General features: G+C 50.4%; 1 protein-coding gene across 1 annotated transcript; it reads left to right on the top strand.

The window, feature by feature from the left end:
- Positions 1-9,020: 9,020 nt before the first annotated feature.
- On the top strand, positions 9,021-17,825 carry NKX2-2 (NK2 homeobox 2). Its single transcript, XM_078596506.1, has 2 exons — positions 9,021-10,085; positions 16,217-17,825. Exons 1-2 carry the CDS (start codon positions 9,830-9,832, stop codon positions 16,906-16,908), a joined length of 948 nt encoding a protein of 315 aa, XP_078452632.1. The 5' UTR covers positions 9,021-9,829; the 3' UTR covers positions 16,909-17,825.
- The last annotated feature ends 299 nt before the right edge of the window (positions 17,826-18,124 follow it).

Genomic DNA, 18,124 nt, shown 5'->3' with positions numbered 1-18,124 from the left:
CGGTTTAGATAATCGTCACTGGTGTTAACCGTGAACGGGAATCGAACCCGGGTCGCCGGGTTCATAGCGCAGCGCGCTAACCGCTACACTAGCGCTCACATACACACATATACACACGCATGCACTCATACACACAAACACACACACAAACTTGTGCACACACGCACGCATATGCACAGATACACACAACAATTACTCACACACGCAGAAACACACGGGTACGCACAGATGCACACGCAATTATGCGCTCACACACAATCTCGTCGCTCTACAATAAACCTCAAAGACAAACATCCCCCGTATAGCCTCTAACAGACTGTCGGAGCAAGTGCTGTTAGCGAGCACCTATCAAGGCCGAACGCGGCATACGACGGGGTGGAGTGGGGGGGGGCAGCACCACGCCCGAAAATCAAACTCACTCACACACACACCGTCACACACACACATACACACACATACACACGCGCACTCACACACCCCGTCACACTCACACACACATACACACACACATACACACACACACACACGCATACACACACGCACTCACACACCGTCACACGCACACATACACACACCCACACATACACACATATACACACGCGCACTCACACACCGTCACACGCACACACACGCACATACACACATGCACTGTCTGTCACTCACACACTGTCACGCGCACACATACACACACGCACTGTCACTCACACACGCACTCACACACTGTCACACGCACACACACTCACCGTCACACGCACACATACACACGCACACATACGCACTGTCACTCACACACGGTCACACGCACACACACACGCACTGTCACTCACACACCGTCACACGCACACACACACACGCACACACACACGCACTGTCACTCACACACTCACCGTCACACGCGCACACACACACACGCACACACACGCACTGTCACTCACACACGGTCACACGCACACACTCACCGTCACACGCACATACACACACACACTCGCACTGTCACTCACCGTCACCGTCACACACACGCACACACACACACTGTCACTCACACGCACTCACACACGGTCACACGCACACACACACACGCACTGTCACTCACACACGCACTCACACACACATGCACTCACACACCGTCACACGCACACACACACACACGCACTGTCACTCACACACACACACGCACACACACACGCACTGTCACTCACACGCACTCACACGGCGGTGAGGAATCCCAGAGGTTCGCGTGACGAGGTAGCCGCCATATCGGACGCGTTTATGGACGAATCGGCCGTAAAAGCTTACCTTGTGCAAACAGCCGAGACGCAGTCGCCTTAAAACGCAAAGCAGATATTGACTTTCCTCTCCAGCCCGTTTGCCGTGGGAGATCGTGGTAATTGGTCGACTCCCATTGTGCCAAAGTCCTTAGAGACATCCACAGAGAACTTCAACTGCATTTGGCAGCCCCTTACTTTGGTATAACGTTTTAGCTCGCCGCCCCCAAGATTCTCTCTCTATCTCGCTCTCTCTGTCCCTCTCGTGCTGCATTGGTAGCGTACTTCTAGATAGAAAGACAGACAGATCGACAGAGAGAGAGACAGAGTAAGCGAATGAAAAGTTGTTTTTGTTCTGTGCCAAACTGGAAAACCATGAGGTTGATGTGTACACGACCTGCTGCAATATCCGACAAATCTCACGTGTGCGCGTGTGCGTGTGTGCGCGCGCGTGCGTGTGTGTGTGCGCGTGTGTGTGTGCGTGTGTTTTAGAGGATGCGAGAAAAACGCGTAAGAAATATTTTTTTGAGTGAAAAAAAAAAATGGGACGACCTCGGGACCTGATGGTAGATTGAATGAGTTTTTGTTTTTTTTTGCCAAAAATTTTCATTTACATGAAGTGCAGATCGCCTTTTCAGAAATCAATGAAAACGGCCCTCCATTGAACGCGGCTGAATGCCATGACAACTCGGAACAAGCTCAGATTTATTCCAAACAGTTAAAGCGCATTGTCCGTGGGCGTCAATCACCCATTATTTCATGACTAAAACAAATGCAAAAAAAACTGGGCCGCCACAAAGGCGTCCAACAGGAGCTGGACATTTGTCTACATCGCCTGCTTTGTGTGCAGCTTAGCAATCGGGTTCGTATTTGGGTTTGGCCCGGGTGCCTTCGACCACCCAGGACGTGGGGCCCCGTCTCGCCAGCAGAACGGCAACTCGTGTGTGTGCCTCTGTGTGTGTGCCTCTGTGTGTGTGCCTGTGTGTGTGCGTGCCACTGGGGAGACAAAGGCGGTCGAGCGTGGTGCTGGCCACCCACCCCCCTCGTGTGCCGTGCCAGCCTTCACAGGTGCTGCTCGCTAACGGCACTTGCCCCAACAGTCTGTTTAGGCTATACGGGGGATCTTTGTCTTTGTGTGTGTGTGTGTGCTGGCGCAGCGGTAGTGCAGCGGTGAGCACGAACGCGGCGACCTGAGTTCTATTCCCAGTTTACGGGCCAACATTGGTGACGAATATCTGAACCGGTCCTGGGCGTTCCCCAGGTCGACTCAGCCTTAAGAGAGCACCTGGTGCAACGTGTTAACATCGCCGCTGGGGAGACAAAGGCGGCCGGGCATGTTGTGCTGCCCACCCACCGCCTCGTGTGCGGTGCCGGCCTTCATAGGTGCTCGCTAACAGCACTTGCCCCAACAGTTTGTTAAGTCTATACGGGGGATCTTTGTCTTTGTCTGCGCGTGTGCTCAACGGGTCCCACTGCAAGGGGACAAACGCTGGTGGGGGGGGGGGAGTGGGGCTGGGGTGTGAGGGGCACAGGCGGCTTGGAGGCGCGAGGGGGGGGGAGTCTTGGGTGTTGAAGGGGGGGGGGGGTTGAGGAGGGGGTGCCGGTTCGTGGTGTTGCGTGGGGCGGCGAGTTCTGTGGGAGGGTGGGTGGTTTTGGTCTGCGCTGGACCCCCAACGCGCACATATAGGCTACCTACAGCAGGGCACCGCTCGAATGGTTACAATAAGTGTAACAATGCGCGCGCACAGATACACACACGCGCCCGCACATATACACACACACGCTCGCACGCACAGACACACAGACACGCGCGCGCGCGCACAGACACACACACTCGCACGCACAGATACACACACACTCGCACGCACAGATACACAAACACACGCGCACGCACAGATACGCACGCACAGATACACACTCGCACGCCAGACACAAACACACACACACTCGCACGCACAGATACACGAACACACTCGCACGCACAGATACGCACGCACAGATACACACACACACACTCGCACGCGCAGACACACACACACACACACTCGCACGCACGCACAGACACACACACACACTCGCACGCACAGACACACACGCACACTCGCACGCACAGATACACACACACTCGCACGCACAGACACACACACACACACTCGCACGCACAGACACACACAGACACACACTCGCACGCACAGACACACACAGACACACACACACACTCGCACGCACAGACACACACACGTAGACTCACACGCACAGACACACACAGACACACACACACTCGCACGCACAAACACACACACGGACACACACAGACACACACTCGCACATACACACACACGGACACACACTCGCGCACACACTCACGCTCTAAGCCACACGCGCTATGACACAAGACCACGGAAGGAGGATTTGGAGGAGGGGGGGAAACGACCGACACAATCAGAGACACGAGCTGGAGCAGCGGCGTGCTGCAGCACGAGGGTTTAGAGGCTTCGTGTGTGGACAGAGGACGCAGACCGGAGTCGAACTCGTGTCGCGTTGTGTGCATCTCGAGTCGTGTCGATCGTGCGCTGCTCGAGAGCGGCTAACGCCAGTGGAGAGCGCTGTCTGGACCTACACGTGCTGGGCCTCCTCTGGATCGACTCGGCCTTAAACGAGAACCTGGAGCAGCAGTGTGTAGATTTAATCACTGGGGAGACAAAGGCTGCCGATGTTATCGACGGCCTTCTTTAAAGTGCCAGTTGCTCACTAACAGCACGGGGTCCCAACAGTCTGTAAGGCAATATGGATAATTTCGTTATCCGTTTTTGCTATTTTGTGTACCCTGTGAAAGACGACGATTCCCCCTTTTAGTCGTACAGGCCATCGGGGCAAATGCCGTTATGGCACACGAGCGGGCGGGGGGGGGGGGGCGGTGTGACCAACACCGCCCAACACCACGCCCGGCCGCCTTTGTCTCTCCCGGGGAGCTACCGTTTACACCCAGCACCAGTTACTCACTCGAGGCTGAGTCAAGGGCGGTTCAGATAAACATTCGCTGGCGTTAGCCGTGAGCGGGAATCAAACTCTGTTCGGCGGCTTTTCAGCGCACTCGTCGCGCGCATCCCTACGTGCAAAAACAAAGGTCACCCGTATAGGCACCACCCACTGTTGGGGCAAGTGCGATCGCTGATTACTTATAAACACACGCACACAGCGCGTAAAGCATTAATTGCATATTACAGCCCTTTCAGAACCCTTCGAGTTAAGAGTGACTAGGCACATTCTGCACCGCACAAAGATCCCCCGTATAGACTTAACGGGCTGTTGGGGCAAGTGCTGTTAGCGAGCAGCACCTATGAAGGTCGTAACGGGACACGAGCGGGGTGAGTGGCCAACACTACGCCCGGTTGCCTTTGTCTCCTCAATGCTGATGTTTTGTACACACCGCACAATGGATGTATTTAAAGCGTAGCGCTCAAACCACCACTACACGACCGCTCCCCCAACAAGCACGAACACACGTCGACATAAAAAAAAACAAAGATCCTCCGTATAACCTTGACAGACTGTTGGGGCAAGTGCTGTTTGCGAGCACCTATGAAGGCAGGCACGGCACACGGTACACACAGACACAAGCGCACACACACGGAACACACACACACGGTACACACACTACAGACACACAGTACACACACATACGGTACACACACGGTACACACAGACACACGCGCACACACACGGAACGCACACACACAGTACACACACACACGGTACACACATACTACAGACACACAGTACACACACACGGTACACACACTACACACACACGGTACACATACACGGTACACACATACACACTACACACACGGTACACACAGACACACACTACACACACACGGTACACACACGCACGGTACACACACACTACAGACACACAGTACACACACACAGGGTACACACAGACACACACTACACACACACGGTACACACAGACACACACTACACACACACGGTACACACACGCACGGTACACACACACTACAGACACACAGTACACACACACAGGGTACACACAGACACACACTACTACACACACGGTACACACACACGGTACACACACACACACTACACACACACGGTACACACACACACACTACAGACACACACGGTACACACACACGGTACACACAGACACACACTACACACACACAGTACACACACACACGGCACACACACACACTACAGACACACGGTACACACACACACACATGGTACACACAGACACACACTACACACACATGGTACACACACACACGGCACACACATACACACTACAGACACACACTATACACACACATGGTACACACACACACGGTACACAGACACACACTACAGACACACGGTACACACACACTACACACACGCGCACCTGGGCGATGTGAGCGTGGCCTTACACAAGCCGCCTCTTAACCCCGGCGCAGGACACTTTGCACGCGGACAAATCTCTCGCGCTGTGCCCGCCGCTCCTCCGTGAGCCTGCGCGTCCCTGCGTCACGCGCCGGCTGTTGCGAGGGTTAAGGCGCAGCCCTGCAATTTCTTGCGGACGTCACTGCTGGCGGGAAGGGCCTCGAGGGGTGCGTTGGCCTACTCTGCCACGCTGCCCCGACGTCTTTGTGAGAGGTGGCTTTGCCCACACTTTACCCCACCACACTCGACCTACGACTGATCGATTAACTGGGATTGTAGCCTTCCAATACTGCTGGGTGGACCGAGGCGGACGGCGCACCGGGTGATTGAATCAGCATCTGTAGTTAGACTGGAGCAATCCGATGAGCTATGAAGCTCTTTTTTCACACGCAGATTTCCCAAATTGAAACCGGCGGACCTCTGGATTGCGGGTAACAGTGTGCTCACCGTGACTCCACCGTGACACCAACTCGATCGGTCGTACAATCGCACCAACGAAGCTCACACGTGCGAACGTGTACGTGACCGGTGGAGCTGCATGCCCTAGCGCTCTGCGTGTCGATGCGATATGAACACATCCACCGTCAAAACGCCGCCGAGTGAGGGCTACTCAACTCGAGTATTCACAAACGTGATATGTAACGCATCGGGAGAGAGCGCACGTCCAAACGGAGATGGAGCGATTCGGGAATGTACGCGTAGGGGTTAAATGACAACGTTCAAACGGTTCAGAAAGCGAGTGGTCTCGGGCTAGACGGAATATGTGATGGGCGATTGCCGACTTTAAGAAACGGAGTGACCAGCCGAGGAATCGGAACGCATCCAAGAGGACGCTCACATCGGAGACGGAGCGATGGAATCGGCTGGTGTCTACGTAGGGAATTGCATCGCAGGATCGTGACATGGTCACGGCTGGGGGAGGCGTTCATCCAGCAGTGGATTGATGAGTGCTGCTGATGATGACGACGGTGATTTAAAAAAAACCAAAACAGTTTTCGTCGCATGCCGAATTGTGCCAAACAACCGTCAATGGAATGACCCAAATATCTTCGTGTTGGAAATGTGTTTTGATACTCGAGATAATTTGTATTATTATAGCTAATGTGCCTGCTATATTTCACTCGTCAATAAAGACTTTTCAGGCTTTCCGGAGAATGTGTGTATATATGTACATTCATCATCATCTGGGCATGGTACTACTGTGCTGTGTGCACTGACATGTGTTCGCTTGTACAGGGCAGTTTTTAAATGGTAATTGACAACAAACACGAGACAAACAGGTTTGGTCTGCATATGCAACACGAGACGGGCTGCTCAAGCAGCTGTGGCTAAGAGCTCACGCTTAATATGCACGTACCCGCAGCTCCATAAATACTACGAACCAAAAACAGTCTAGCCATCATCACTATTATCATTAGCAGCCGAACAGTTATGATAAATTAACTGCTGGATAAAAACTCATCTGCGATCCTGCAATGTAATACTGATGCACATACGCGCCTTTCACGGCATTTGGACAAACCTCTGTGTCCGTATGTAACCGATATAATATCCATGCGTGCGTACCGTGTATATATATGTGTGTACACACCATGTATACAGGAGGAAGCGGTAGTATAACGTCAGCATGCCTCGCTACGAACCTAGCGACCCGAGTTCAATTCCCGCTCACGGCCACCAACACCAGTAACGATTATCTGAACCGGTCGTGGGCCTCCCCTAGGTCGACTCAGCCTCAAATGAGTACCTGATACGGTGTGTAAACATCGCCACTGGGGGAGACAAAGGCGGTCGGGCGTGGTGCTGGCCACCCACCCTCTCGTGTGCCGTGGCGGCCTTCATAGGTGCGACTCGCTAACAGCACTTGCCCCAACAGTCTATTAAGGCTATATAGGGGATATTTGTATATGTATAAGACGCGAACAAATAAATAAACAAACACACGTTGAAAAATGTGATATCAGCATCTGCCACTGAGACTCGCAGATTATTCAACGTAATTACAAGCGGCTTGTTTCCGATGCAATAAATGAAAGCGTAAATATGTTTAATTTGTTTACAGATGCGAATGTTAAATTGCTAAATATATGTAAACATGTTTTTAAAAACCCATAATAGACGTAATTTTACATGTACATACTCGCTAAAAAAATATTACACGCAGAACTACAAACACATATACATATATAAAGATACTGCATATCGTTCCAGTAAAGTAAGATATTTCGTGTATGTATACTATGCAATTGCGAAATATAATGTGGCGATTCAACACTCAGTGCATTCATACAGCGTTGGCGGTGCAACGAATATCGCCTCTAACGTTGACGCCTTGCGCACAACAGCGGCGTGGCAGCCCGCGTATCTGCCGTGACATGTCCAGGTCAACCCGCACGTGAATTATGTCAGTGCTACACCACTCAGACAAACGTCCTCGCGTGTAGCGATCGCCGCCGTTCCACTTTGATGAACGTCACCCGCAGCCGCGCGGAGCACGGAGCCCTTCGTGTCTGTCTGTGTGTGCCGCTGCAATAAGTTTCGGGATAAATACTGCAACTATATCAATCGAAAACAAACAAACAAAAAGACTCAACAACACGCAGGCAATGCCACGATGCAACGTAAAGTGAGAGAAAGCGAGAGAGAGAGAGATTTAAAAAAAATAAACAACGACCCGTTACGCTCGCGCGAGCCTCGGAAAAACCGTGGCGAATTTCAGCTTCAATGCTGCAGCACCACCGTGGACACGACCGCGGTCTAATTGTTGACACTAAACTCATAAATCTAAGTGGGGGCGGGGCTTTTGTGACAACGCTTTAGTCTTTAGAAGGAGGCGGCTACAGGCGGTGGAGGATTGGAGGGGTTGGTGGATTTGAGTGGGTTGTTGTTGTTGTGGTGGTGGTGGGAGGTTGGCGGTTAGGGAACGCTGCGTTGGTGCGGTGGAGGTGGGCGAAGTGGTCGAAGTCGTAGGAGGTGGTGGTGGTGGTGGCTGGGTAGGGGGGGGTGATAGAGAGAGAGAAGTGAGGGGGGGCTACCAAATCTTTGTATGCAAATGATTCCCCCGGTAGCCCACGCTCCTCGCCATTGTCACGGCGCAGCGCGATGTGGTTGTCGTTGCGGACGAAGCACTCCATCGGTTGCGGTGACAATCGCACGCCATTTCCCGGAGTCAACTCGCAGCTTCCCCCCCCCCACCACCACTTGACTCGAGCGAGAACCCGCCCACATCTGTACGACCTCCCCTTTGCTCTTCTTACCTAGGGAGTCGCGCCGAGGCCCGTTCGCAGTCACAGCCGACGCACGACACGCGACGTGGTCGATCCGGGCGACGTGGAAACGCCCGCGCCACCCATCTCGCACCCCCCCCCCCACCGCCGCCGCCGCAACCTGCAGCTACGAAGCGACTGTTGTTGTGGCTGCTGCTGCTGCTGTCCGCTGTTGTTGCTGCCAAAGCATCGCTCGGGCGGGTTGGCGAGGAGTCGTGCGCGCGTCAAGACGCAGCCGAAATGATGCCGCTGCTGCTGCTGCTGCCACTGCTGCTGCATGTCCCGAGCACGCTGCCCGCGTTCCACGTCGCGTTAGTAACCGCGTCTGCGCCGGGGCTAATTCGAGTTTTATAGGCGGCTCTTTGCCCACGAGCAGGCGCCAAGGGGCACTGCTTAACACGCCGTGTATTTAGAATAGCACTTATTGAAACCCATTAAAGAACGGCAACAACAGCAGCGGCAAATCAATGCATCATTGCGACAACGCCGATATCGACATCTGCAAAAAGCTGACGACAGTCATTCGTACAACTAACATCATCATCATCATCATCGCCACTGTCTAATTCTCGTGATGACAGTAATAATCGTAGCAACAATATCAAGACAACAATAGCAACAACAAAAACATTACCGCGCACATTTACAAGCTGCTTATCAAACAATCGCCCAAACTCTCCGTCCGTGTGCCGGGGCGACTCTGGGACAGCTTTGCCTCCTGGATCCGTGTTTGTTGTGTTCGTTGTCGTCAATTCAGTCTCCAGCGGGTGACCATATCTTGAACAAAACAACAACAACGACATCCAAAACATCCAAAAACAACACGTTCATACAACACGCCAAATCATGTCGGCGACAATTACCAAGACGAGTTTTTCCGTGCGGGACATCTTGGATTTACCCGACTCGAAGGAGGAAGACACCGCCACAGAGGACAGCGCCACGGAGGGCGAGTCGGAGTCGTGCATCGTTGAGCCACGCCGAGAGCCGCGCTGCCCGCCGGCTCCGGGCCCGACACTTGCTCTTGCCAGGCCGTACTTCGACGCGGGAGAGAACCCCTACACCCGCTGGCTAGCCACCGCCGAGGGACTTCAATACTCGCGTGAGTCTCTCTGCTCCTACTACTACTTCTCACCCCCAACACCTACACCATCACCACCCCACTCCGCAACACGCGTGCCGACTTCAGCGCCGCTTGCCCGCGCCGCTGCTGGGTTGTTGGTGTCGACACTGCCGGCGCGACTGCTTGTGCCAAATATACTGGAGTGACTGATTGTGTTAAAGTTACAAGTGTGCCTCTTTGTGCTAAAGCTGCTAGTGACACTGTTTGTGTTAAAGCTGTCAGTGTCACTGCTTGTCTTAAAGCTGCTAGTGACACTCCTTGTGCTAAAGCTGCTAGTGACACTGTTTGTGTTAAAGCTGTTAGTGACACTGATTGTGCTAAAGCTGCTAGTGACACTGATTGTGTTAAAGCTGCTAGTGACACTGTTTGTGTTAAAGCTGCTAGTGACACTGGTTGTGTTAAAGCTGCTAGTGACACTGATTGTGTTAAAGCTGCTAGTGCCACTGATTGTGTTAAAACTGCTAGTGACACTGTTTGTGTTAAAGCTGCTAGTGACACTGATTGTGCTAAAGCTGCTAGTGACACTGTTTGTGTTAAAGCTGCTAGTGACACTGCTTGTGCTAAAGTTGCCAGTGACACTGTTTGTGTTAAAGCTGCTAGTGACACTGCTTGTGCTAAAGCTGCTAGTGACACTGATTGTGCTAAAGCTGCTAGTGACACTGTTTGTGTTAAAGCTGCTAGTGACACTGCTTGTGCTAAAGTTGCCAGTGACACTGTTTGTGTTAAAGCTGCTAGTGACACTGCTTGTGTTAAAGCTGCTAGTGACACTGCTTGTGTTAAAGCTGCTAGTGACACTGCTTGTGCTAAAGCTGCTAGTGACACTGCTTGTGCTAAAGTTGCCAGTGACACTGTTTGTGTTAAAGCTGCTAGTGACACTGCTTGTGCTAAAGCTGCTAGTGACACTGCTTGTGTTAAAGCTGCTAGTGACACTGTTTGTGTTAAAGCTGCTAGTGACACTGCTTGTGCTAAAGTTGCCAGTGACACTGTTTGTGTTAAAGCTGCTAGTGACACTGCTTGTGCTAAAGTTGCCAGTGTCACTGCTTGTGCTAAAACTGCTAGTGACACTGCTTGTGCTAAAGTTGCCAGTGACACTGTTTGTGTTAAAGCTGCTAGTGACACTGCTTGTGCTAAAACTGCTAGTGACACTGCTTGTGCTAAAGCTGCTATTGACACTGTTTGTGCTAAAACTTCTATTGACACTGTTTGTGCTAAAACTGCTAGTGACACTGCTTGTGCTAAAGCTGCTAGTGACACTGCTTGTGCTAAAGCTACTAGTGACACTGTTTGTGCTAAAGCTGCTAGTGACACTGCTTGTGCTAAAGCTGCTAGTGACACTGCTTGTGCTAAAGCTGCTAGTGACACTGTTTGTGCTAAAGCTGCTAGTGACACTGCTTGTGCTAAAGCTGCTAGTGACACTGCTTGTGCTAAAGCTGCTAGTGACACTGTTTGTGCTAAAGCTGCTAGTGACACTGCTTGTGCTAAAGCTGCTAGTGACACTGCTTGAGCTAAAGCTGCTAGTGACACTGCTTGTGCTAAAGCTGCTAGTGACACTGCTTGAGCTAAAGCTGCTAGTGACACTGCTTGAGCTAAAGCTGCTAGTGACACTGCTTGTGCTAAAGCTGCTAGTGACACTGCTTGTGCTAAAGCTGCTAGTGACACTGCTTGTGTTAAAGCTGCTAGTGACACTGCTTGAGCTAAAGCTGCTAGTGACACTGCTTGTGCTAAAGCTGCTAGTGACACTGTTTGTGCTAAAACTGCTAGTGACACTGCTTGTGCTAAAGCTGCTAGTGACACTGCTTGTGCTAAAGCTGCTAGTGACACTGTTTGTGCTAAAACTGCTAGTGACACTGCTTGTGCTAAAGCTGCTAGTGACACTGTTTGTGCTAAAACTGCTAGTGACACTGTTTGTGCTAAAGCTGCTAGTGACACTGCTTGTGCTAAAGCTGCTAGTGACACTGCTTGTGCTAAAGCTGCTAGTGACACTGCTTGTGCTAAAGCTGCTAGTGACACTGCTTGTGCTAAAACTACTAGTGACACTGCTTGTGCTAAAGCTGCTAGTGACACTGTTTGTGCTAAAACTGCTAGTGACACTGTTTGTACTAAAGCTGCTAGTGACACTGATTGTGCTAAAGCTGCTAGTGACACTGTTTGTGCTAAAGCTACTAGTGACACTGCTTGTGTTAAAGCTGCTAGTGACACTGCTTGTGCTAAAGCTGCTAGTGACACTGTTTGTGTTAAAGCTGCTAGTGACACTGTTTGTGTTAAAGCTGCTAGTGACACTGCTTGTGTTAAAGCTGCTAGTGACACTGCTTGTGCTAAAGCTACTAGTGTCACTGTTTGTGCTAAAGCTGCTAGTGACACTGCTTGTGCTAAAGCTGCTAGTGACACTGCTTGTGCTAAAGCTACTAGTGTCACTGTTTGTGCTAAAGCTGCTAGTGACACTGCTTGTGCTAAAGCTGCTAGTGACACTGCTTGTGCTAAAGCTGCTAGTGACACTGTTTGTGTTAAAGCTGCTAGTGACACTGCTTGTGTTAAAGCTGCTAGTGACACTGCTTGTGCTAAAGCTACTAGTGACACTGTTTGTGTTAAAGCTGCTAGTGACACTGCTTGTGTTAAAGCTGCTATTGACACTGCTTGTGTTAAAGCTGCTAGTGACACTGCTTGTGTTAAAGCTACTAGTGACACTGCTTGTGTTAAAGCTGCTAGTGACACTGCTTGTGCTAAAGCTGCTAGTGACACTGCTTGTGCTAAAGCTGCTAGTGACACTGTTTGTGCTAAAGCTGCTAGTGACACTGCTTGTGCTAAAGCTGCTAGTGACACTGCTTGTGCTAAAGCTGCTAGTGACACTGTTTGTGTTAAAGCTGCTAGTGACACTGTTTGTGTTAAAGCTGCTAGTGACACTGCTTGTGCTAAAGCTGCTAGTGACACTGCTTGTGCTAAAGCTGCTAGTGACACTGCTTGTGCTAAAGCTGCTAGTGACACTGCTTGTGCTAAAGCTGCTAGTGACACTGTTTGTGTTAAAGCTGCTAGTGACACTGTTTGTGTTAAAGCTGCTAGTGACACTGCTTGTGCTAAAGCTGCTAGTGACACTGCTTGTGCTAAAGCTGCTAGTGACACTGCTTGTGCTAAAGCTGCTAGTGACACTGCTTGTGCTAAAGCTGCTAGTGACACTGTTTGTGCTAAAACTGCTAGTGACACTGCTTGTGCTAAAGCTGCTAGTGACACTGTTTGTGTTAAAGCTGCTAGTGACACTGTTTGTGTTAAAGCTGCTAGTGACACTGTTTGTGTTAAAGCTACTAGTGACACTGTTTGTGTTAAAGCTACTAGTGACACTGCTTGTGTTAAAGCTGCTAGTGACACTGTTTGTGTTAAAGCTACTAGTGACACTGTTTGTGTTAAAGCTGCTAGTGACACTGTTTGTGTTAAAGCTGCTAGTGACACTGTTTGTGTTAAAGCTGCTAGTGACACTGCTTGTGTTAAAGCTGCTAGTGACACTGCTTGTGTTAAAGCTGCTAGTGACACTGTTTGTGTTAAAGCTGCTAGTGACACTGTTTGTGTTAAAGCTGCTAGTGACACTGTTTGTGTTAAAGCTGCTAGTGACACTGCTTGTGTTAAAGCTGCTAGTGTGTGCTAATGTTGGAGTCAGTGTGCAGGGGAGGCGATGAACACAAGCTTAACGCATTGGTCAATAACACCGCTTGGCTCTTAGAGGAATCGAATCTATAATAAGCGACGTTTTGTGCAACGGCTCCTCTTCATACCAGGGAGCTGCAATTAATTGTAGTAACCGCCATAGACGTCGCTTGTTACAAGTGTGTATAATTCATTTTGGGGGCAGTGTCATTATTGACCAATGTGTTGAGTGTTTGTAGTTGTTGTTGTTGTTAAGTGTGCTTGGGCAACCACTGCCAACGCAGCAGCAGCGGCAGTGCGCACAACAATTGCGTTTAATCGGGTGGTTGTGGAGTAGAGTAGCGTGCACATGTAACCTGTGTATGCCACACTTGCGCGTGTGATGATCGCACACGTGTCGAGAAAATGAGAGAGAGAGATGTGGGTCCGATGATCGATGGGACGAAAAGTGTCTACGTTGTTTTGGTTAAGTTTCAACGCGTGTCATTGTTGACACGCGAGTTTGGTCGATTGGCCCATCAGTTTGTCGATAACATCGACTTAAATTCACGTGACTTTATTAACAGTGTTAAACATATGACTCTTTGGTTCTTTCGGTAAAGCCACGTAGGTAGAAATAAAATAAAATAAAACAGAATCCCGACGTTTCGATCGCAACACAAGCAATCGTGACTTTACCGAATGAACCAAAGAGTATGGATTCCTGCAGAGACGAAAGCTTAAAATCAAGATTTGAAAATATTATTTTGCGAGCCTGTTAATTCGTTTCGAATGCACGGATAGGTTTTCATGTTTTCTTTTTCTTTTCACACCGGCTGTAGGTTATTTTAGACCACGCATGCAGCTTCACGACGTGGATAAGTAGGCGATTTAACCCGAGGCGACTTTAGCGCTTTGGCCGTTCGCGTGCATCGATTGATTGACGCTACCCCGCCAAATCGTAGCGAATATCGCAGCCACTTTACCCCGAGATCGGGGCTACGAACGCCGCTAACCTCTGCAACAAATTGAATGAAAACTCACGTTGCCAAAATGCTATGATTCAAAAATATCCGCCGAATAATATTCAATTGCATATTCATCGCGGACTTTACCGTACAAAATATACGATGCAACTGTTTTTTTTTACAATATATGTTTTATTATGTTTTATTTTTATTATTTTATTACTTCCCTTCTACGTGACTTTACCGAAAGAACCAAGAAGAAAAAAAAAGAATATAAATATACAGAATGTGAGTTGCTATATTAACGCTGATAGTTGCTTCCTGCGCGCGCGTCAAATACGCACGCACACAGACACACACGCACAGACACACACACAGACACACACACAAACACACGCACACAGACACACACACACAGACACACGCACACAGGCACACGCACACAGACACACACACACAGACACACGCACACAGACACACGCACACAGACACGCGCACGCAGAAACACGCACACACACACGCACAGACTAATACCCAGAGTCACACTCGAAGACGAGACTAATCCTCTTTGTTTCTCGAGTTCTCGTCTCGTTAAATAGAAGAAGAAGAAAGCCCTTGAATCTCGACGCGGTAATGATAGTGTAAATACAAGTCGGGCAAATCGCATAAACGCGCGTCAGTCGGCAAAAGTGGTCCCGATGAGACGGCCCGCGATATGGATCGGGGGCCGCCGTGGCTACGTGACGCAGAGACTCCGCGGATCGCTCCGTTTCCCCCATCGCCTTGTCCGCCAGATCGAAGCAGTCCGCGTGCATTGTTGTTGTGGTTGTTGTTGTTCAGAGGACGCGAACACGCGAGAGAGGCACACAACAACAAGTACACAACTGTGACACAACAAATAGACAACCGAAACGCAACACATACACAGTTTCTATTTAAAGCTTTCGTGACTGCAGGGATTCATCTTCTTGGTTCTTTCGGTAAAGTCATGTAGAAGGGAAATCATAAAATAATAAAAATAAAACATAATAAAATACAATTCTCACGACGTTTCGGCCACAACGCAAGCAGCCGTACCTCAGGTGAAGAACAGGTCTGTCGGAAAGACACGTCTGAATGAACACCACCAAGCTTGGCAGCGTATATTTAAGCTGGGTTATTATTTCCTTTCTACGTGACTTTACCGAAAGAACCAAGAAGGCATACACAGTTGTTACACAACACACACAGTTGCTACACAACAGATACACAGCTGTGACACAACAAAGAGACAACCGAGACGCAACTAATACACAACTGTGACACAACAAATACACAAATAAGACACAACAAAAAGACAACTGTGACACAACAAATGCACAACTAAGACACAGCAACAACAAAAAACCCGATGCTGACTGTCGTCCATTTCTCCCTTGCGCGTGTGTGCGTGTGCGCGCACGTGTGTACACACGTGTGTGTGTGTACACGTGTGTTTATGCGCGCGCGTATGTTTACGCACGCACACACGCACGCGCGCCCATTATTTAGTACACGGGCTGAACGCGGCGAGCGCACGGAGTCATCAGCACCCGTCCGTGAAGACGCACTCGTCCCCGGACCCGCACGACGGAGCGAGCACGGACGCCTCCAACTGCAGCAGCGGCGGCGGAGGAGGAGGAGGCGGAGGAGGAGGTGGAGGAGGAGGAGGAGGCGGAACGATAGGCGACTTGGGAGCCGGCGGCAGCAGCAGCAGCAAGAAGCGCAAGAGACGAGTGCTGTTCAGCAAGGCGCAAACCTACGAGCTAGAGCGACGCTTCCGACAGCAGCGCTACTTGTCGGCGCCCGAGCGAGAACACCTGGCCAGTCTCATCCGCCTGACTCCCACGCAGGTGAAGATCTGGTTCCAGAACCACCGCTACAAGATGAAGCGCGCTCGAGCCGAGAAGGGTTGCGGCGTGGGTGGCGGTGTGGGTGGCCTTTTGCTGCACCCGGACGGATCTTCGAGCGGGGCTGGCGGTGGCGGTGGCGCTCTGCAGTCTCCACGCCGAGTCGCGGTGCCCGTGTTGGTGCGCGATGGGAAGCCGTGCACAGCTGCGGGTCTGGCCGCGTACGCGTGCGCGGCCGCGCAGCCCGCGGTCCACCTGTCCCGCTTCGGCGCGGCGCAGTACGGAGCGGCCGCGTACCCGGCCTACGCTGCCGCGTTCCCTGCGCTCATACAGACCCAGCAGTGGGCGTGGTGAAGCGTGCGTACTGATGGTGGTGGTGATGGTGGTGATGATGCCGATGGTGCTGAACACTCCGCTGCCTGCCACACGTGATGGCGGTGAGGAAAACTGCGATTCGACGAAGAGGAAGGAGGTGGTGGTGGTGATGGATGATGAGGTTGGGGAGGAGGACTGTGAGAAATGTATCTATATATCTATATATAATGATGATTATTATAATTATAATAATGATAGCGATTACGCAAAAAATGTCACTGTAAAGCAAAACCATGGACACGGCTTTGCAACGAATGGGCCGGCAAACCCCTTGCGAGAGACTGCGACATTGACACTTGTCTCTGTAGATTTGTGAGTGTGCGCGATGTTTACAGATTTGTAAAGAACTCTTTCGATATGCCAACCAACCAACCAACAAACGAACGAACACACCAGGATATATATATGTAAAAACGGCAATTATAAAACTGTGAGATAGGAAATGACACACTCGTTAAAAAAAATCAGACATCGCAGTACCTATAGGTCGTGCAAAACGTGTTAGCTCTTTCTCCTGTGTGTCGTCTGTGTAACCGTCCGATTGAATTCGTAATTGACATTGTACAAGATGCAAAAATAGTAACGTTTCGCGTTCTTTTTTCATACACACACACGCGAAAAAACACTTAAGTTATGATATCTTTAAGAGCGTGTTTATGTCACGAGGCGATCCTGTGTGTGCAGGTTGGCGAGTTGCGTGTGTTGAATTCGCGGTTTTGAAACGAGTCCATCAACCAACCAACAAACGACGATAACAACAATAAGACATTTGCGAGACAAGCTAACATTTGTTCGAGGACCTGAAGAATATTGTTTCTCCTTGATTTTTTACACACAAAAAAACAAAGCAAGGGTTCAATAAACACTTTACATAATAAACAGAAAGAGAGAGAAAACGAGAATGCGCTTCATGAATACACCCGCGGAGTCTCAGATCACGCGTAGGGCACCTCTCTCTCGCCACGCCGATAATTGCCCCACACACTGGTTCTCGTCACGATGTCATAAACATTTATCAGCGTACGTTTTAACTTCTTTCGCACCGTACGTAGCCAAATCGTGCTCGGATGTGCGGGCGGCTGGGAGGGTAAAGAAAACGAACTGAACCCGTGCTAAAGAAATTAGTTTTCAATCTCGATGATTTGAAAGTTGAGTAGCTTTCATTGGCATCCCGATATCGGAAGGGGAAGAGCGT

The sequence above is a fragment of the Lampetra planeri genome, chromosome 7, assembly GCF_965212315.1.
Source record: "Lampetra planeri chromosome 7, kcLamPlan1.2.h2, whole genome shotgun sequence".
NCBI classification, from domain to species: Eukaryota; Metazoa; Chordata; class Hyperoartia; order Petromyzontiformes; family Petromyzontidae; genus Lampetra; species Lampetra planeri.
Note: the sequence above shows the minus strand (reverse complement) of the source record. Positions and strands in the feature narration are given on the sequence as shown.